At 38.6% G+C, this 21,769-nt stretch overlaps 1 protein-coding gene across 35 annotated transcripts in view; it reads left to right on the top strand.

The window, feature by feature from the left end:
* EFCAB3 (EF-hand calcium binding domain 3) overlaps positions 1 to 21,769 on the top strand; it is a 649,184-nt gene that overhangs the window by 24,273 nt on the left and 603,142 nt on the right. For 32 of the 35 annotated variants that reach the window (XR_011383437.1, XR_011383438.1, XM_070060541.1 and 29 more), the window contains 3 exons: positions 9,809 to 9,939; positions 10,645 to 10,727; positions 13,749 to 13,892. The exons of 2 other annotated variants lie outside the window; for them this stretch is intronic. Coding sequence is in view for 31 of the 33 variants with exons in the window: in XM_070060541.1 (XP_069916642.1) it covers positions 9,809 to 9,939; positions 10,645 to 10,727; positions 13,749 to 13,892 (358 nt within the window). In the remaining 2 variants the exon portion in view is untranslated. The remainder of the gene's footprint in view (positions 1 to 9,808; positions 9,940 to 10,644; positions 10,728 to 13,748; positions 13,893 to 21,769) is intronic. One more of the 35 variants, XM_070060535.1, reaches the window with a different exon arrangement.

Here is a 21,769-nt window from a genome sequence, read left to right as displayed (position 1 = left end):
TTTTGGAAATTTTATTCTTCTTTCTCCATTAAACCAAAACATACACATGCACACATTTTTCTTTTTTATTGAGTTCTCTTTTAACATTTTTTCCTGTCTTAATGTTTTTAAGTGTTTCTTGGTTTGTGGCAGCATGGCTGCAACCTCCGCCTCAGTCTTCACATGGCTTCTCCTCTGTGTGTATCTCAAGTCTCCTTCCCTTTTCTTATAAACAATCTATCATTATTTAACTCAGCTAGAAATCCTTACCTTGATTACTTCTGCCAAACATTTTTTTTTCAAGTAAGGGTATGTTTACAGATTCCAGAGATTAGGACATGAACATATACTTTTGTGGAGCCCCCATTCAGCCTAGTACAGTCACTATGATAGGCTGACATATATATTTCTCTTTATTTCTGTTTAGATATTTAAATGTTAACAGAGATATAGCAACTGTACAAAATTGCATGTACTATGTGATGTCTTGTTGCATATATACACTGTAATATCCAATAAGGGTAAATATATTTAAATTCTTTCAAGAGTTTTTTTTTTAAAGTAAAACAACCAAAATCCTGTCTTCTAGGTTTTTGTTAAAAAGAGAAATATATAGTACATTAATACTATCCACAGTCACCCCAGTGTGCAATATAACCCTAAGACTGTTTACTTCTGTCTAGTTATAACCTAGCACACATCAATCAGATTTTCTCCAACCTTCCCTCCATAGTTCCCTCCCCAGCTTCTGGTAACTACAAGTGTATTTTTAACTTCTATGAGATTATATATTCTTTACACTCAACAAATGAGTAAGATCATGTGATATTTGTCTTTCTGTGCTTGGCTTACTTCATTTAACACCATCCATATTATTGTAAATGACAAAATTTCATTCTTTTTATGGCTGAGTAATGTTCCATTATGTATAGGGATCACATTTTCTTTATCCATTTGTTGGTGGATAGGTTGTTTCCAATTCTTGGCTATTGTGAATGGTGCTGCAGTAAACATGGGAGTGCAGAAGTTTCTTTGACAAATATATTTCATTTCTCTTGAATATATACCTAGGAGTAAGATTGCTAGGTCATATGGTAGTTCTATTTTTATTTTTTAAAAAAGGAACCTCCATCCTGTTTTCCACAAAGGTTGTACTAATTTACATTCCTGCCAACAGTGTCCAATACCCTTGGCAATACTTGTTATCTTTCGTCTCTTTAGTAATAGTCAATCATTTTGTTTTTTAAGATATTTATTTATTTTATTATTTGAAAGGCAGAGTTACAGAGAGGCAGAGGCAGAGAGAGAGGGAGGGAGGGAGAGAGAGAGAGACAGAGACAGAGAGACACAGAGAGAGAGGTCTTCCATCTGTTGATTCACTCCCTAAATGGCCTCAGCGGTTGGAGATGGGCTGATCCAAAATCAGGAGCCAGTAGCTTCCTATAGGTCTCTCACATGGGTGCAGGGGCCTTTGGCCATCTTCCACTGCTTTCCCAGGCCATAGCAGAGAGTTGGACCAGAAGTGGAGCAGCCAGGACTTGAAGCTGTGCCTGTATGGGATGCCAGCACTGCAGGTGGTGGCTTTACCTGCTACACCACAGCAATGGCCCTGTAATAGTCAATCTTACTGAAATGAGGTAATAATATGTCATTGTGGTTTTGATTTGCATTTTGCTGATGATTAGTGATGTTGAGCATATTTTAATGTACTTGTTGGTGACTTGTATATCTTCCTCTGAGAAATACCTGTTTAGACCTATTACCTTTTTAAAAATTGGATTACTTTGTTTTTGCTATTGAGTTCTATATGTATCCCAAATATTAATCCCTTGTATAAGATTGCAAATATTTTCTTTTTACTCTGTTGATTATTTCCTTTGCTGTACAGAACTCTTTGATGAAATGCTATTTGTCTATTTTTGTTTCTATTTTCTGTGCTTTTAGGGTCTGATTTAAAAGATCCTTGCCCATTCCAATGTCCTGAAGTATTTTCATATTTTTTCTAATAGTTTCAAAGTTACAATTCTCACATTTAGGTCTTTAATCCATTTTGAGCTGATTGTTGAACATGGTTAGGGATAGGGATCTAGTTTTATTCTTCTTCCTGTGGATATACAGTTTTGCCAACACTGTTAAAAATGGTATTCTTTTCCCAAAGCAAATTCTTAGCACCTTTGCCAAAGATCAGTTGACTATAAATATATGGGTTTACTTGTGGGGTCTCTATTTTGTTCCATTGGTCTATGGATCTGTTTTTATGCCAATAGCATGCTGTTTTGATAACTGTAGCTTCATACTATATTTTAAAGTCAAGTAATATAGGGGCCAGTGCTGTGTGGTAGTAGGCTAGGCCTCTGCCTGTAGTGCTGGCATCCCATATTGGGCACTGGTTCAATCCCAGCTGCTTCTCTTCTGATCCAGCTCTCTGGCTTCAGATCAGCTCAGTTCCGGCTGTTGGGGCCATTTGGGGAGTGAACCAGTGGGATCTTCTGATCTTTCTGTCTTTCCTTCTATCTGTCTATAGCTCTACTTCTTTATTTTATTTTATTTTATTTTATTTTATTTTATTTTATTTTTTTGCAGAGTGAACAGTGAGAGAGACAGAGAGAAAGGTCTTCCTTTTCCGTTGGTTCACCCCTCAATGGCCACTGTGGCCGGCACGCTGTGGCTGACGCACCGCGCTGATCCAAAGCCAGGAGCCAGGTACTTCTCCTGGTCTCCCATGTGGGTGCAGGGCCCAAGCACTTGGGCCATCCTCCACTGCCTTCCTGGGCCACAGCAGAGAGCTGGACTAGAAGAGGAGCAACCGGGACAGAATCTGGCGCCCCAACTGGGACTTGAACCCTGTGTGCTGGCACTGCAGGTGGAGGATTAGCCTATTGAGCTGTGGTGCTGGCCAATTTTTTTTTAAAAGGGAAGGTAGTATAATGTCTCCTGCATTGTTCTTTTTGTTTAAGATTACTTTTATTTGGGGCCTTTTGTAGTTCCATAGAAATTTTAGTGATAATTTTTCTAGCTCTGTGAAAAATGTCGTTGGAAGCTTGATAGGGATTGCATTGAATCTATAAATCTCTTTGGGTTGTATGCATATTTTAATGATAATGATTCTTCCAATCCATGAAAGTGGGATATCTTTCCATTTCTTTGAGTCTTCTTTAATTTCTTTCATTGATGAGGTATAGTTTTCATTTTAAAGATTTTTCACACTTTTGGTTAAAATGATTTATTTATTTATTTATTTATTTTTGGTAACTATTGGATTCTGAAACTTGGATTAAATGTATTAAAATATTTTTGTCTTGTACTAGAGTTTGTTGCTCTGTATGATTCCTGTATGCATTGAATATTGTAATTTATTACTGTCAGATATTTGTAGACAGTTTCTTATTTTCATATTGAATGTGAACTAGCTCTTGATTTCATTGATTTTTTTCAGTTTCTATGCCATTTATTTATGCTCTGAGTTTTATTATTTCTTTCCTTCTACAAATTTTGGGCTTGATTTGTTCTTGTTTTTTCTAGTACCTTGAGGTACAGTGATAAGTTGTTTATTTGAGATATTTTTTTTTTTTTTTGTGTGTGTGTGTGATACAGGCATTGATTATTGTAAACTTCTACCTTAGTACTGCTTTTGCTGTATCCCATAGGTCTTGGTATGCTATGTTTTCATTTTCATTCACTCCAAGATATTTTCAAATTTTCTCCTTGATTTCTTCCTTGATTTATTGATATTTCAAGAGTAAGTTGTTTAATTTTCATGTATTGTGTAGTTTCCAAAGTGTCTTTTGTTATGATGTCTAGTTTTTTTTTTTTTTTTTTTTTTGCTTTGTGATCAGAAAAGGTGCTTGATATGATTTGTATTGTTTTAAATTTGTTGAGGTTTGTTTTGTGGCTGCTGTATGACCTATCCTGGAAAACGTTCCATGTGCTATTGAGAAGAATGTACATTCTGCAGCTGTTGGATTAGAAGTTCAATAGATGTCTGTTAGGTCCAATGGATCTCTGGTTGAATTTCACTCTGCTGTTTGTTGATTTTCTGTCTAGATGATTTGTCCATTTCTAAAAGTGTGATGTTAAAGTCACCTACTATTACTGTATGGGAGTCTATCTTTCCCTTTTGGTTTATTAATACTTTATATGTATAGTGGATGTACCCAATATTGGGGTACCCACAGTTTGATTTTTGGTGTTACATTTGACCCCTTTTAATATTGTCTGTCTCTAAATGTTTTAATGTAGTGGGTATAATTTTTTAAATCTTCACAATAAAGATTTAAATGATTTATATACCATGTTTATAATATGAAAGCATTCTGAATTTGTTATGATTATACTTTACCAGTAAGTTTTCTGCCTTCTGATATTTTCTTTTTCTTTTTACTTGTTAATATCTCTTTGTTTCAGTTTGAAGAACTCCCTTTAATGTTTCTTATAAGACAGGTCTACAGGTGATAAATTCCCTTAGCTTCCGTTTGGGAATGTCTTTATATCTTTTTCTCATATCTGATGGATACCTTTGTTGGATTTAGTATTCTTGGCTGGCAATTTTTCTCTTTCAGTGCTGTAAAAGTCTTAACCCACTCTCTTCCTGGCCGCTAAGATTTCTACTGAGAAGTCTGCAGTCAGACAAATTGGGATCTCTTTATATGTTATTTGCTTCTTTTCTCTTGCAGCTTTGAGAATTCTCCCTTTATTTTTAACCTTGGAGAGGTTGATTATAATATGTCTTTGGTAGACTTGGTTGAATTGACTCAGATTGGTGACCTTTGACCTTCCTGTACCTGGATAATGATATCTTTCTCTAGGTTTGGGTAATTTTCTGTCATCATCTCTTTAAATATGCTTTCTGCTGCTTTGGCATTCTCAAGTTCTATTGATTCCCAAAAACCACATTTTTGCTCATTTCATGCTACCCCATAGTTCGTGTAAACTTTCCTCATTCCCCTTGATTCCTTTTCTTCTGAAGCTGTGTTTTTTCAAATAATCTGTCTTTGAGCTCATTGATTCTTTCTTCTGTTTGTTATATCCTGCTGTTGATGTCTTATATCATATTTTAATTTCACTGCATGTACGTTTCAGTTGAAAGATTTCTGTTTGATTTTCATTACCTTCACCTCTCTATCAGATCTCTTTGTTAGAATATTGAATAGTTTCTCTGTGTTCTCTTGAATTTTGTTGAGTTTCCTTAAAACAGACATTTTGAAATCTTCATTCAAGCATTAGGAAATTTCATTTCCTAGATGATTAGTTTCTGGGACCTTATTTTGCTCTTTAGGTGAGATCATGTTTCCTTAGAACTTCTTGATGCTTTTTAGTATACAATGTCATCTGTACATTGAAGGATTAGTTTTAGTAATATGGCTTCATTTAGGTTGTTCTTCTAGAAATTCTGTTGTTTTCTCTGCGCCTATGAATACTTTTTTTAAAAAAAGACTTTATTTATTTATTTGAGAGGTAGAGTTACAGACAGTGAGAGAGAGACAGAGAGAAAGGTCTTCCTTCCGTTGGTTCACTCCCCAAATGGCTGCAACGGCTGGAGCTGTGCCTATCCGAAGCCAGGAGCCAGGTGCTTCTTCCTGGTCTCCCAGGTCCCTAGTCTCCCATGCAGGTGCAGGTGCCCAAGCACTTGCGCCATCTTCCACTGATTTCCCAGGCCACAGCAGAGAGCTGGATTGGAAGAGGAGCGGCTGGGACTAGAACTGGCACCCATATGGGATGCTGGCACCGCAGGTGCAGGATTAACCTACTGCGCCACAGCGCCGGCCCCTAATACTTCTGTTTCAGCATTAGATACACTCTAAGTCCTGGTTTGTCCCAAGTCTACTGCTGATATATTTTTTAAAGATTTATGTATTTATTTGAAAGGCAGAGCTACAGAGAGGCGGAGGCAAGAGAGAGAGAGGTCTTCCATCCGCTGGTTCATTCCCTAGATGGCCGCAATGGCTGGAGCTGAGCTGGTCCAAAGCCAGGAGCCAGGAGATTTGTCCAGGTCTCCCATGTGGGTGCAGGGGCCCAATGACTTGGGCCTTCTTCTACTGCTATCCCAGGCCATAGCAGAGAGCTGGAGTGGAAGTAGCGCAGCTGGTACTTGAACCAGTGCCCATATGGTATGCCAGAAGTGCAGGCAGCAGCTTTTCCCGCTATGCCACAATGCCGGCCCCTGCTGATATGTTTTTACTGATTCAGTGTTAAGTACTCAAAAAATTACAAGTTTATCCCAAATCTGCAGTTGATGTATTATTCAGTATGAACTGAGAAGTGCCTAAAAAGGGGTAGTCCATCCCTTTAAGCTTCTTTCTGGGCTTGTGGTAGGCTCAGCCTCATTGTCCTGTGTCTGTAAATGAATGCCTCAGTGCTAGATGACATCAAGAGCCCTCAGGCCACCAACACCAGTGCACAATGCCGGTGGGACCAAAGCTCACCCTCCTGTGATCTGTCTGTTGCTGAAGAGGGTTCACCTGTCAGCCACCAGTGATATTGGCTGATATATAAGATTGCTTAACCAGGACCATGGAACTCTGCTCGGCAGTGAAACAGATCCAGAGGTCTGTCTATAGTCACTGTTCTGGGGACGGGGACTGTTAGAATCTGCTCAATGCTGGATTTTATCAGCCTGGTCCCAAAACAGTTCTGTGATTCCTTGCTGTCTGTCTAGTTGCAGGAGGAGTGATAGAGGCTGTCCCTGAGCAACTTGGGCAGGCTATTTTGGGAGTCACACCTGGAATTCACTGTCACCAGGCCTTGCACAATCTTCAGTGGTGAATACCAGGTCTGAAGACAGATTTGCTCTGCCTGATACTGGGGCAAGTATAGAGACTGTCCACAGGTACTTGCCTTGGGAAAGAAACCATTAGTATCTGACCCAGCATTGGAGTTTACCCAAGACACAATCCCATAACCCATTGTTGTCTGCTCAAGGTTGGAGGAGACTGATAAAGGCAGCCTCTTGTCACTTACACTGTCCCCGGACTGGTCACACCTGCTTCCTACAGTCATAGGTCTTTACAAAGTCCTATAGGTATCCTTCAAGCCCACTAATGGCAACATATACCAAAACGAGTCTGACACTCCAGAATGTAGGTCTGTGCCTGACACTGGGCAAGTCTACAGGGTCAGTCTGTGAGCATTGGCAGGGAACTAGAGGCCTTTGGGCTTTATCAGGTGCTGGGTCTCAGCTCCCAGGTGTAGTCTTTAGCTCCCTCTCCTGACCTCTGTGTGGGGTTGAAATTTTGCTTTCTGTTGGCAATGGGAGTGGGGTTGGTGGGGATGGATGGTGGCAGAGGCTGCCTGGTTGTGGAATCTCCAAATGTTCACTCCACAGATATGGGCGTGGGGTCCAGGCAGGGTGACTCAGTGCTACTGATTTTTTCTACAATGGGTTTGGCACTGGGACTCAGTTCACTCAGCTCCCAATTGGAAGGTGTCTGTCAACACTGCAATCCTTGGAGCTGGGGAGGGGTGGTATGGGAAACTCTTCTTTTTCTTTTTCTTTTTTTGATTACAACAAAGACGAGGCACTGTGGTCTCTTATCTAGCTTTCTAGCTTTGATGAAGGTACTTGGTGTGTGTAAAGACTCTTATTCAGCTAACATCTTTTTCTTTTTTTAAAGATTTTATTTATTTATTTGAGAGACAAAGTTACAAACAGAGAGGGAGAGACAGAGAGAAAGGTCTTCCAGCTGCTGGTTCACTCCCCAAATGGTTGCAACAGCCAGAGCTGGGCTGATCCGAAGCCAGCAGCCAGGAGCTTCTCTGCATTCTTTCACGTGGGTGGCAGGGGCCCAAACATCTGGGCCATCTTCTACTGCTTTCCCAGGCTATAAATAAAGAGCTGGATCAGAAAAGGAGCATCTGGGACATGAACTGGTGCCCATGTGAGATGCCAGCACCACAAGTGGAGGCTTAGCCTACTACATCGTAGCACTGGTCCTCAGCTGAGATCTTGATTCCAACTACCTAGATATTTGTTGTGTTTCCAGAATTTAATAAAGCAGGCCTTTTTTAAAAAAATTTTGTAAAATTTCAATCCAGTATCTTTTAGAATATATCACCTCCCTCAATCTCTTCATTATCCTTTTGTTTCTTCTATGTTCTTCACCATTGCTTCATGTTTTTCATCTCTTTCTCTCTATTTTGTTCTTGGTAATTTCTCCCCATCTACTTTCTAGGTTGCTCATTTTTTATTTAGGTGAATCTCATTAACCTGTCCATTGAGGTTTTAATTTCTGGGATTATATTTATTACTTCTAGAATATTTACTTGGTACTTCCTAAAATCTACCTTATGTTATATTATTTATTCATGTTCCATGGTTGTTTCAAGATTGGTATCTTATAAACCCCACATATTAAGTCCTTGGAGAATCAGAATGTTCTATTTGTTGTTCTTATTCTCATTCATGTTAATTTGTTCCCTGGATATTTTATGTTCTGTTCACCTTTTCATTTATAGTTGGTCTAAATTTGTGGGACTCACATAATGAGTCTATCATATTCCCAAAGAAATTTCTTTTTAAGAGAATTTGCATATATTTCTGCTGAGTTGCCTCAGAAGTATTACAAACTTGGGGCCACTTTGAATTTTTGGTTTCTATTTTTCCTGAACAACACATTTAGTATAAATTTAAGTTAATTATATGTATATGCATAGAATTATCATTATAAATAATCAATAGGAATAGTCTTTATTCTGTCTCTTTCTCTCTCTCTAGCTTAGAGCTGAGACACAGATTTTACTTTGCATAATTCTTCATTGGAAGTAAGAGTTATTTTTTCCCCCTGCTAGCTCACTTGTGCTGAGAATGTTGACTTTTGAAGATTTTGGTTTTATGTGGAATCTCAGTATCAGTTTCTACCAATCTTGTATGGCTTGAGAATTTTCTCTCCACAACCTGTATAGTCTTTAAAATCAAGGTTATAAGCTTTGTGTAAAATGGCATACATTTTTAAAAAAATTTTTTTGACAGGCAGAGTGGACAGTGAGAGAGAGAGACAGAGAGAAAGGTCTTCCTTTGCCTTTGGTTCACCCTCCAATGGCCGCCGCGGCCGGCGCGCTGCGGCCGGCGCACCGCGCTGATCCGATGGCAGGAGCCAGGAGCCAGGTGCTTTTCCTGGTCTCCCATGGGGTGCAGGGCCCAAGCACTTGGACCATCCTCCACTGCACTCCCTGGCCACAGCAGAGAGCTGGCCTGGAAGAGGGGCAACTGGGACAGAATCCGGCGCCCCAACCGGGACTAGAACCCGGTGTGCCGGCGCCACTAGGCGGAGGATTAGCCTATTGAGCTGCGGCGCCGGCCAAAATGGCATACATTTGTAATTAGTGTCCTCATTTTCTGGAGTGGTACTTTTCTATTTACCTATTTGCCTCATTTGGATGATGTTTATACATGCAATGTTAAGTGGATAATTTACTCATTCATAAGGTTAATTCAAAACAGAAGTACTTATATCATTTAAATAACTTCATTGGTTGTTCTCCACATTGTTTTGCACATATTGTCTAAGTCTGTATATATAGCCTAGAGTTGGTGGCCCAGTCACCTTGTTCTCATAGCTGTGGTTCTGATGTAAAACTGCTTCTTGTAATTAAATTTTATATATACTAAAATTTTAAGTGAACTCTATAATGTTTTTTGTCTATAATGTTTTTTGCAAAGCTCTGTTTTTCTTAAGTATATAATTAATATTTTATCAATGTAGTAATAGATTTTACAGAGTACAAAATCTATGGCATAATGGAGCTATTAATTATATTTTAAGCAGTTTAATATCTGAGAATGCTGGGTTACCAGAGTGATATTAGGCACCAACATACTTGCATTTGGCTCTAGATTGAGTTTCCCTCTCTGAAGCTGTCAACGGAGAAGAGAACTAAAAAAGAAAACTCTATGTACAAATTGCCAAATCAGTACAGCATTTGCAAGACTTCATTGCCCCTTCATACATCTTCCTCAATTTTGCGGTATTTAAATTATTGTATTCTATTTTTTGAATGTTGGATTTATATTAGGGGTTTTTCACTCCAGAGTTGTCTATACCTTTCATATAAAAATATCAAATAGTTTATGAAAGCTAAGGCACCATGCTGTTCAGAAGGATAGGGTAGGGGCTAGATCACTATATATGGAACTAGAAAACAGATTTAAGTCCTAATTGACTTCACATGCTAGTTTAGGCACTTGTAAAATTCACTTTACATCTGTAAGCCTTGCTTTATACATTTATAGTAGAATCTTGTACTACATGAACTCTTAAGATTTCTTCCAAGACTAATATTAAATTATTTCAATTATTTACATGCTGCAGTATTAGAGGAATCATCTTTTCCAGTCATTTTTACTGATAGGTGATGGAATTTGGGATTCTTGGGCTGTTTAAATACAAATATGCTCTTGCTGTGACTTGAAGTAAGAGTAAGAAAGATTGGACTACAGCCAAAAGATAGTAGGGTGATGACTAGGGTGAATTCTGCACTTCAGGGAAATATTGCCTAAAAGAAACAAGATAGGAAGTGGTGTGATGAACATGGAATTAATTCCCTATTTTTTGGATGGTTCTTCAAAAAAGGTTCATATGGATCTCAGCCTATTAGTAAGTTTGCTAAAATTTTAAGTGGGGTTTGTATATTTTCTTTGCTGCTTTCTTAATGTGGTTGTTTCTTTGACAGGAAAAAGGAAGTGCTTTCTAACCTCTACCTGACATTATATGATAATGTATCCCAAGGATACTTATACTCACAAGAAATAAATGGTAATAAGAGTTTCTATAATATCTTGAATAATTTCCTGATTATGTGCTTTTTGGGAACTGTTTCAGCAGTTAGTGCCTCTTCTTATACACCCAGTGGCTTATGGTATCAGCTAATGTTATGTGATATGGCAAATGCTGTAGGCCATGAGAAATCAAAAGTAGGTAGTTTAATTTATAAATATATATTTTTTGAATTGGTAAGATAGACAAAATATTATATATACATTCTTTTAGTTCAAATATATTTTTTGAGAAAAGGATTGGGTATTACATTGAATAAATAAATTAGTAATTATTAAGTTCACTACAATTTAGTCTTTGACACCTTAATATTAAGGCTTATACTATTCTTCACTCCTTGTCATTGATCTTTCCCATATCTTAGATATCACCTTTATATTTATGGAGTAATTTGGCATATTTTGTCTTTCTATCTTAACTAAGTTAATCATATTACCTATATTTGGTGTCCAAGTGGATAATTAACATAGTATTCTAGCTTCACACTTTTCAAAACCAGTTCTTTTACCTCTGTTTCTCTAATTGACATTAATGTCCACAGATTGAACATTATCATCATGTTGAAATCTCAGACTTTAATGTCTTGTTCTCTACTCACAATCTCTTATACTGTCATCTCTTTTTATTTACAATTTTATATCCTTGACTGCTCCTTTAGTGCCACTATGATTTCTGACTTCAACTGCTCTTAGTTGGCATTCCCCTTAAGTTTTGGACAGATCTCTTTCCTATTTTCTTTGGTGCCTGTTCAGTACTCTCCTCAAGCTCTCACCCCTCTCACATACTCTTCAACTTTTAATATTTTATTCAATTAAAATAAAATTAGCTTTTCTGAAACAAATGCAAGTGAATAACTTCTTCATTCAAAAAATTTTATTATGGTGAGAACATTTAACATGAAATCTATCCTCTTAACAGATTTTTAAGTGTACAATGCAGTATTATTATCTATAAACAATATCGTTTAGGAGATCTGTAGAACTTACTCATTTTGTGTAACTGAACATTTATGCCTATAGATTAGCAAAGCCCTGTTCACTTCTCCACTTAGCTCTTTTTTAAAAAAATTTTATTTATTTATTTAACAGGCAGAGTGGACAGTGAGAGAGAGAGACAGAGAAAAGGTCTCCTTTTGCCATTGGTTTACCCTCCAATGGCTGCCACGGCTGGCACGCTGTGGCCGGCGCACCGCGCTGATCCGAAGGCAGGAGCCAGGTGCTTCTCCTGGTCTCCCATGGGGTGCAGGGCCCAAGCACTTGGGCCATCCTCCACTGCACTCCCTGGCCATAGCAGAGAGCTGGCCTGGAAGAGGGGCAACCGGGACAGAATCCGGTGCCCCGACCGGGACTAGAACCTGGTGTGCCGGCACCGCAAGGCAGAGGATTAGCCTAGTGAGCCACGGCGCCAGCCACACTTAGCTCTTGCAGGCCACAATTCTATTCTGTGCTCCATGAATTTGACTGTTTTAGATACTTTATATAAGTGGAATCATGGAGTATTTGTCCTTGTGTGACTACCATGTTTCACTTAAGGTAGTGTCCTCCAGATTTATCCATATAATCACATATTACAGGATTTTCTTCCTTTTTAAAAAATTTATTTGAAAGTGTGACAGGACAGAGAGAAAGAGATCATCAGTTGGTTAACACCCTAAATTCCTGCAACAGCTAGAGCTGGGCCTGGCAGAAGCCCAGAACTCTTGTCTGGGTCTCCCACATGGGTAGCAGGGACCTAAGCGCTTGGGCCATCATCTGCTGCCTTCTCAGACACATTAGCAGGAGGCTGGATCAGAAGTGGTACATCTGGGTTTTGAACCAGCACTCTGATATGGGATGTGGGTGTCCTAAGAAGTGGCTTAACAGTCCTTTCACCCCAGCATTTTCTTCTTTTTAAAGGCTGAATAGTATTTCAACATGTGTGTATGTGTGTGTATGTATATATGTGTATATATATATATATAAAGTATACTTTAATAAAATCCTTTTATCTGTTTGTAGATATTCTTATTGTTTCCATGTCTTGGCTATTCTGAATAGTGCAGCAGTCAACATGGAAGTGCTAAGATCTTTTCAAAATCTTGCTTTAAATTATTTTGAATAATTATCCAGAAGTGGGATTGCTGGATCATATGGCTTTACTTTTTTATTGAGATTTAATAAAGGCTGTTGGGCATAATATTAATAAACTTGCTGTTTCTACCTACAAACTTGCCTATGGATGGTTATCCTCATCTTTCTCTTTATCATATTGGAAAGGTTTTGTTTTCACTGGCAAATCCCATCATTTGTTTTCAATTTTCTTTTGATTCCACAGGATCTATGCTTTGCCAGTTTTATATTCAAATTTTTCAGAGAAGCTTCTTGAAAGAGTTGTTTTCAGTAATCTCCACTTTTTATTTGCTTGTTGTTTCACTGAAATCTGGTTCCCACTTATAAGACTCTACCAAAGCTTCTAATATTAAAGTCATTATTATTTTTTTTTGGATAATATTGTATTTAGAACTGTCATCTTTTGCATTTTTTCTGAAAATATGATATCCATTGAACTAAATCAATTTCAGTTCAACATTGTTTTGAGAATTTATTCTGAATTTGGCACTGAAAACTAATGACTAGAATATCTGGCCCTTAGGAGCTGACAGTTTAGAGAGGTACATTGACATGCAAGCGATCATAATACCAAGAGCTTTGACTGAATTATATACTAAGTGCTTTCCAGGGGAAAGTTGTAAAAAGTCTGTGTCTGTGACCCTTGTATGATTTTTCTGACAGTTTCTGAAAGCTCTTTAGGAAACTGATAGACTCAGAGGTCACTGGCTCCAGATCTGACCTGAATAAGTCATGAGATAGAATTTAAGATAAACTAAAAAACAACAACAAAAGAAGTTTTTCTCCCCCTACCTTTTTTTTTTCGTGAAATTTGTTTCTTGAGAGAGAAAATAGGGAAAATAAGAATGATTGCTCATTTGGATTAATTAACTAATCTTTTGTTTATGCACAGCACTTCATAGAGCCTGTAGAATTTTTAGTAAAATTCGAAATGGTAGGATTTATGTGAATGATCTGCCAACAGTCCTTAGAATCTTGAAGATTTCTGTCAGTGATTCAGAAATGCGACAGGCACTAAAGGCAGTTGATATTGATGGTAAGTTTTATGTTTTCAGTATGAGTTTAAGGGTGTGAAAACATGAATATAAGTTATGTTTTTCAGATTAATTTTAAGTCATAAGAAAGTTTAGATTTGGAATGTTGTGTAAAGCTATCATTTTTATACTACTATATGTTCTAAAAATATTTTTAAATATTATAAAATTTTATTACAATAATGACATTTAAAAATTTGGCCTCAGAAATTACAGAAAATTCAGCTGCAAATTATGGACAGTACAGTAATGAGAGGCTTAACTAGAGTTTTATTGTGTCAGGAGGTCCCCAAGACCATCCCCAGACTTGATGACTGGTTAAGAGGACTCATGGCTGTGACTTTTTTTTTTTTACAGTGAAAGACTACAGAGAAAAATCAGCAAAGGGAAAAAGGTATATGGGGTGAAGTCTGGGAGAAACCAGGCACAGTGGAGTCACACAGGACACGCTCAGTTGCTTAAGAAAGGAGTTCTGACAACACCTGTGAAATGTGACCAGCTGGGGAAGCTCATTAGAGACTCAGCACCCAGGGCTTCTGTTGTGGGCTGGTCATTTAGTCACCCTCTGCTGCCACACACCAGAATTCCAGACTCCCAGTTCCAGGGTTGGTTGTGAGGGTCATTGAAGTGCTCAGGGAAGCAGCCTCTCACCATACATTCCTTCAGGTATGGTGAGTTGGCTTCTGTCCTCAGACTGGTCACTTGAGGCACACAAGACATCAGAAGGAGACTCTTCTAGCAGATCCCTTCTTTACTAAGAAAGAAAATCTCTCCTGGATGCCACCTTGGAAATGTTCCCTCCATTCTCTTTTGCTAGGGTTGTCACATGGCTTTCTCTGAAGCTTCAGAGGATTCTTAAAGCAAGTATCTGGCAGAGATTGTGGGCGAGGCAGTGCCATTATCTGATTAGTACAAATTTGTCAAGATTTCATTCTCTAGTGCTAGCCACATAAACACCCATCAAAATCAGGGTGGTTTTGGCAAGTAGGAAGGAGATGGGCTATTGAGTAGGTGGTCAGCGTGATCTGCCCCTATCATATTAGACAAATCATTTTTCCTCTGTGAACCTCTACTTCCCTTTCTGTAAAATGGCATTTCATACTTACCTTTTTTTCCCAGGAAGGCTGTAAGACTAAAATAACAATAACAGTTAAATAACCACTTTAAACCTTAGCCGTCTGACGCTACCTTCCATGAGGTTACTGAGGCATAGTCACTCATACAGGTTTGGATTTGACTTTCTTTCCTTTGGTCACTACCTCATTTCAGATCTCTTTGTGCCGGAGTTCCTCAAGTGGACATTGTACTCCTGGTCCTTTCTGTTAGCTCTTCATAATAGTCTAATTTTTTTTCTAGCACTTAATAAATAAAAGCTGTTTTTATAACTGGGTGTCAAAAATAAAATAAAAATTTGACTTCAGGCATACATCATTTGATTGATTACTAGATTGGATTATGATATAATCTCATCGTTAGTGTAAGCATGGCCTACTTTCAGTTACATAATATTTCTTTAATGTTAAACTTATGAAGTTACATTTTAATAGATATGATTGATAAATAATTGACCCATTGAAAATGTACAATCTAGTAACTCTTAGCATGATCACAAAGGTGTGCAACCAATGTTGGGACATTATGACAAGTGACAGACTGTGACACATCAGTGGAATTTCAAGACAAAACCAAGTGATTTTGTATTTATGGCTTTGTGCCATTCCACAGATTTTTTACATAAATATAAAATTTATATTTTGATAGCTTGGTCCTACTTTATTTTTTTAATTTTTAAAAGGAATTTATTAATACATTAGATTCTTGGGGTCACAGCAAATGCATGATAATTAATACAATACAATTCTCATCAAATCTCATGTTAATGTAATATTAGTACAAAGATAACAGACTCAATGTAGTTCCTAGATAAAATTCTAAGAATATAGTGATACTTTTCTTCCTCTATCCCTCCTCTTTCCTTCCTTCCCTTTTGTTGTTTCCTCTTTTCTGTTTTCTTGTCTTTTTTCTTATGTTTTGTTAACTTTTGAGATAACAGTTTTTTTTAAAGATTTATTTTATTTATTTGAAAGACAAAGTTACAGAAAGAAGTAGAGACAGAGAGAGAGGTCTTGCATCTACTGGTTCACTTCCCAGATGGCCTCAATGGCTGGAGCTACGCCAATCCGAAGCCAGGAGCCAGGAGCCAGGAGCTTCTTCCAGGTCTCCCACATGGGTGCAGGGGCCCAAGGACTTGGGCCATCTTTTACTGCTTTCCCAGGCTATAGCTGAGAGTTGGATCAGAAGAGGAGCAGCTGGGACTAGAACTGGCACCCATATGAGATGTTGGTGCTTCAGGCCAGGGTGTTAATCCACTGTGCCACAGCGCCAGCCCAAGATAACATATTTTTAATTTATATTATAGTCAAAGGCTTAATACTCCACTAAGAGTTCAACAAGTAAAAAGTAAAAAAAAAAAATAGTTTAGTGGGTATATAGGTAAGCATTATAAGCAATTATCAAGTGAAAAGATTTCTGTTTCATTCATATATAGTACATTTCAAAATAATCACAGGTGATTAAAACTGTAGACTAATGAGATTGAGAAAATGAATTGAGGTAGTATGAACAACTCAAGAATTTAGAAATGGAGAAGAGAATAAAGTTGCAGTACAAGCAAGCCTGGGGCAACAGTAGTGGTTAATGTTCCATGTTATTCTTTTGTTGTGATGACAAATACTTGAGCATATTTAAAATATTACCCTAGGAAGGACTCAGTGGCGAAAGAAGTTGACCATACAGGACATAAGGAAGACTGAAAAGAGATCAAGCTCCCTCATTAAGTACATTGAGCTTAGTATCAAAATCAGAAGAAAGGATTTGTTTAGAGTCAAAAGGGGATGTTCTCTTCCTTTACAAGACAGGATAGTATTGAATGCTAAATAGAACATAAAATGTAATTTGCCAAATATGAATCCTAAAGTCTTAATAAAATAAAAGGAGTCAGAGAGCAATCTAGAAAAAGTTTGCTTTGTTGAAAGACTTGTAGAAGAATATGAAGGAATATGAGTCCCAGGGAAAGGAAGGATGGGGAAATGCCTCCATCTCAGTACCTGGAAGGGGAGAGAAAGAATCATAGTTCTCTAAGAATGGATTCCCCATAGCCAACTGAGGCCTTTGGGAAGATAGGTCTATCGGATACCCTTCTTCCTCTTCTCCTGTAAAGAGCTGTAAAGAGTGACCTTCGTACCCTTAGAGAATTCTAGGAATTTGTTCTTTCTTTTTTGGTAATTCCTCATTTTTTTTTATATGATGCAGACAATTCTTAATATGATAACATTTGCAAATAGTTTTTTTTGTCACAGCATATATAAAAAAGTGACGCTAATTTTATACTCTGCATCATACATTTTATAGCTACAAGATGAATATTCTGTTTATTCATAAATTCATCAGTTTATAAAGTAAATTTAACATACACTTATGTTTGCTTAATTTTTTATAGAAAACTTTTATTTAATAAATATAAATTTCATAAGTACAACTTTTGGGTTATAGTGGTTCTTCACCCATATCCTCCCTCCGACCCCCAAACCATCCCACCTCCTCCTACTCCTTCTCCCCACCCATCCTTCATTAAGATTTATATTCAATTATGTTTATGTACAGAAGATCAACTCTATACTAAGTAAAGATTTCAACAGTTTGTACCCACACAGACACACAAAGTATAAAGTACTGTTTGAAGACTAGTTTTACCGTTAATTCTCATAGTACAACACATTAAAGACAGGTTCTACATGGGGAGCAAGTGCACAGTGATGCCTGTTGTTGATTTAACAATTGACACTCCTTTTTAATTTTTTAAAATTTATTTGACAGGTAGAGTTATAGACAGTGAGAGAGAGACAGAGAGAAAGGTCTTCCTTTTCCGTTGGTTCACCCCTCAATGGCCACTATGGATCTGAAGCCAGGAGCCAGGTGTTTCTTTCTGGTCTCCCATGAGGGTGCAGGGGCCCAAGCACTTGGGCCACCCTCCACTGACCTCCTGGGCCACAGCAGAGAGCTGAACTGGAAGAAGAGCAACCGTAACTAGAACCCAGCGCCCATATGTGATGCTGGTGCCGCAGGTGGAGAATCAATCTAGTGATCCATGGTGCTGGCCCCAGTATATTGTATTTTATCAAATTCTATAACTGCATCTATTGATTATCATATGGTTTTTCTTCTGCAGTTTGTTGGGTATGTATCACATTGATTGATTTGCAAACGTTGAACCATCCCTGCATGCCAGGGATAAATCCCACTGGGTCTGGGTGGAAGATCTTTCTGATGTGTTGTTGCATTCTATTGGCTAACATTTTATTGAGGATTTTTACATCTGTGTTCATCAGATAAATTGGTCTGTAATTCTTTCTCTGCTTCATCTTTTTCAGGTTTAGGAATTAAGGTGATGCTGGCTTTGTAGAAAGAATTTGGGAGGATTCCCTCTCTTTCAATTGTTTTGAATAGCTTGAGAAGAATTGGAGTTAGTTCTTCTTTAAATGTCTGGTAGAATTCAGCAGTGATTCCACCCAGTCCTGGTCTTTTCTTTGTTGGGAGGGCCTTTATTACTGATTCAATTTCTGACTTGGTTATGGGTCTGTTAGGTTTTATATGTCTTCATGGTTCAATTTAGGTAGGTTGTCCAGAAATCTATCCATTTCTGCTAGATTTCCCAGTTTGTTGGCGTACAACTCTTTGTAGTAATTTCTTATTAGTCTTTTTATTTCTGTGGTATCTGTTGTTACATTCTGTTTTTCATTTCTAATTTTATTGATTTGGGTCTTCTCTCTCCTTTTTCTGGTTAGTTGGGCCAATGGTGTGTCGATTTTGTTTATTTTTTCAAAAAACCAGCTCTTCGTTTTGCTGATCCTTTGTAATGCTTTTTGGATTCAATTTTGTTGATTTCTTCCCTAAGTTTAATAATTTCTTTTCCCCTTCTAGTTTTGTGTTTAGTTTGCTGTAGTTTTTCTAGATCCTTGAGATGCATTGATAGCTCATTATTTTGTGACTCCAATTTCTTGATGTAGGCACCTATTGCTATAAACTTTCCTCTTAACACTGCTTTTTCTGTATCCCCTAAGTCTTTGATATGTTGTGTTATCTTCATTTGCTTCCAGAAAGTTTTTGCTTTCTCTTTTGCTTTCTTCTATGATCCACTGTTCATTCAGGAACATGTTATTCAGTCTCCATGTGTTTGCATATGCTTTAGAGATTCCTGAGTTGCTGATTTCCAGCTTCAATCCATGTGATCTGAGAAGATGCATGGTATGATTTTGATTTTTTTTGAATTTGATGAGACTGCTTTATGGCCTAGTATGTGGTCAATCCTAGAGAAAGTTCCATGCACTGCTGAAAAGGATGTATATTCTGCAACTGTAGGATGAAAAGTTCTGTAGATACCTATTAGGTCCATTTGGTCTGTAGTGTCGATTAAACCTGCTGATTCCTTGTTGATTTTCTGTCTGGTTGATCTGTCAATTGCTGAAAGTAGAGTATTGACATCCCCCATTACTATTGTATTGGAGTCTAAGTCTTCGTTTAAGTCCCTTAACATATCTTTTAAATAGCCTGGTGCCCTGTAATTAGGTGCATATACGTTTATAATAGTTGCATCTTCTTGTTGAATTGATGCCTTAGTGATTATATAGTGCTCTTCTTTGTCTCTCTTAACAGTTTTTTTTTCTTTGACAGGCAGAGTTAGACAGTGAGAGAGAGATCTTAACAGTTTTGTGTTAAAGCTTATTTTGTCTGATATTAAGATAGCTATGCCAGCTCTTTCTTGGTTTCTGTTGGCATGGAATATCTTTTTCCAACCTTTCATTTTAGTCTGCATGCACCTTTGTTGTAAAGATGTGTTTCTTGTAAGCAGCAAATAGATGGGTTTTGTTCCTTAATCCATTCAGCCATTCTGTGCCTTTAAACTGGAGAGTTGAGGCCATTATCATTCAATGTGACTATTGATAAGTAGTGACTTTGCCCTGCCATTTTCCCAAAGATATTTCTAATATATGTTTGAACTTCCTGTGATCTTTTCCTGAGAGATTTTCTTCCTTTACCTTCTTTTGTATTGATGCCTGTGTTTCTGTGTGTAGCACATCTTTAAGCATCTTTTGCAGGGCTGGACGAGTGGTGACAAATTCTTTCAGTTTCTATTTGTTGTGAAGGGTCTTTATTTCACCCTCATTCACAAATGAGAGCTTTGCAGGGTATAATATTCTTGGATGACAGTTTTTCTCTCTTAGTACCTGGGCTATATCTCTCCATTCCCTCCTAGCTTGTAGGGTTTCTGATGAGAAGTCTGCTGTGAGTCTAATTGGAGATCCTCTGAAAGTAACCTGGAGCTTCTCTCTTGCACATTTTAGAGTCTTCTGTTTATGTTCCACTGTGGTGAGTTTGATTACAATGTGTCATGGTGAGCATCTTTTCTGGTTATGTTTATTGGGACTTCTGTGTGCTTCCTGTACTTGAAAATCTCTTTCTTTCTCCAAACCTGGGAAGTTTTCTGCTAGTATTTCACTAAAAAGGTCTTTTAATTTTTCTCTCTCTCCATGCCTTCAGGAACTCCTAGAACTTGAATGTTTTTTTTTTCCATAGTATTCTGTAGATTCCAAAGATTGTTTTTTAGATTTCTTATTTTCTCTTCTTGTCTTTGGGCTGGCGCGAGGCCGTGGTGCAGACACGAAGGGCGTGGAGACCGCGGAGTGTGCGCGCGAAGCCGAGCCGCGCAGAGCCGGGAAGCCGCGCAGATGAGAGAGGCGCGGGCTGAAGCGGCTCAGCCGGGAAGCCGCCGAGAAGCAGCCTCGGGGCGGGCACCGGGAAGCCGCGGGGATAGGAGAGACAGAGGTTTAGAAGTAAAATGAGAGAAATAGGAATGCTGGAAGATAGAAGTAAAATGAGAGAAATAGGAATGCTGGAAGATAGAAGTAAAATGGGAGAAATAGGAATGCCTGGAGATAGAGAAATAGAGAAATAGAAAGGCCTCCCCACAATACTGCAATGAGAAGGCTTGGATTCGGTCTGCCTGATTAGTGAGGAGATGAGCACCTGCGGGCGGCTAGCAGCTTATGCGCCGCAGGTCACCGAAGACAGGCACGCTATCAACACCAATAAGGCCTCCCCACAACACAGCAATGAGAGAACTTGGATTCGGTCTGCCTGATTAGTAAGGCGGTAAGCACCAGCAGGCGGCTCGACCAGAGTATGAGCTGCAGGTCACCGAAGATAGGCACGAACCAACACTAATAAGTCTCCCCCACAATATGGCAATGAGAAAGCTTGGATTCGGTCTGCCTGATTAAGGCGGTAAGCACCAGCAGGCGGCTCGACCAGAGTATGAGCCGCAGGTCACCGAAGACAGGCACGCATCAGCGCCTAAAAACCTCCTCACAACATGGCGAAGAGAGGACCCGGATTCGGTTTGCCTGATTGATAGGACTTGTAAGAACCTGTGGCAACTCTAGCAAGTAGAGCAGAGTGTGTGCCGCGGGACACCGAAGACAGGCGCATATCAACGCCAAAAAATAAAAAGAAAGGGGGATCTGTGGGGAGCAACTCGGACTAGACTAAGTTACTGGAATTAAGACTTATTCTGTGCATCTGCTCTCCCACAATATGGCGCTGGGAGAGAAGAAAACAGCTTCTACGCAGCTGCCTCCAGTTCAGCCAATAAACTGTAGGACTTGCTCCTGATTGGAGGAGAGCAGTGTACTCGGCGTGTGGGCAGCCGAGTTGGGATTGGTGGAAGAGGACTATAAAGGAGGAGAGAGACGGCATGCACCAGGAACATCTAAGGGGAACATCTAAGGGAACACCTGTGCAGCCCCCGAGAGAGCCGGCCGGC

This window comes from Oryctolagus cuniculus, chromosome 17 (assembly GCF_964237555.1).
Source record: "Oryctolagus cuniculus chromosome 17, mOryCun1.1, whole genome shotgun sequence".
NCBI lineage: Eukaryota > Metazoa > Chordata > Mammalia > Lagomorpha > Leporidae > Oryctolagus > Oryctolagus cuniculus.
Note: the sequence above shows the minus strand (reverse complement) of the source record. Positions and strands in the feature narration are given on the sequence as shown.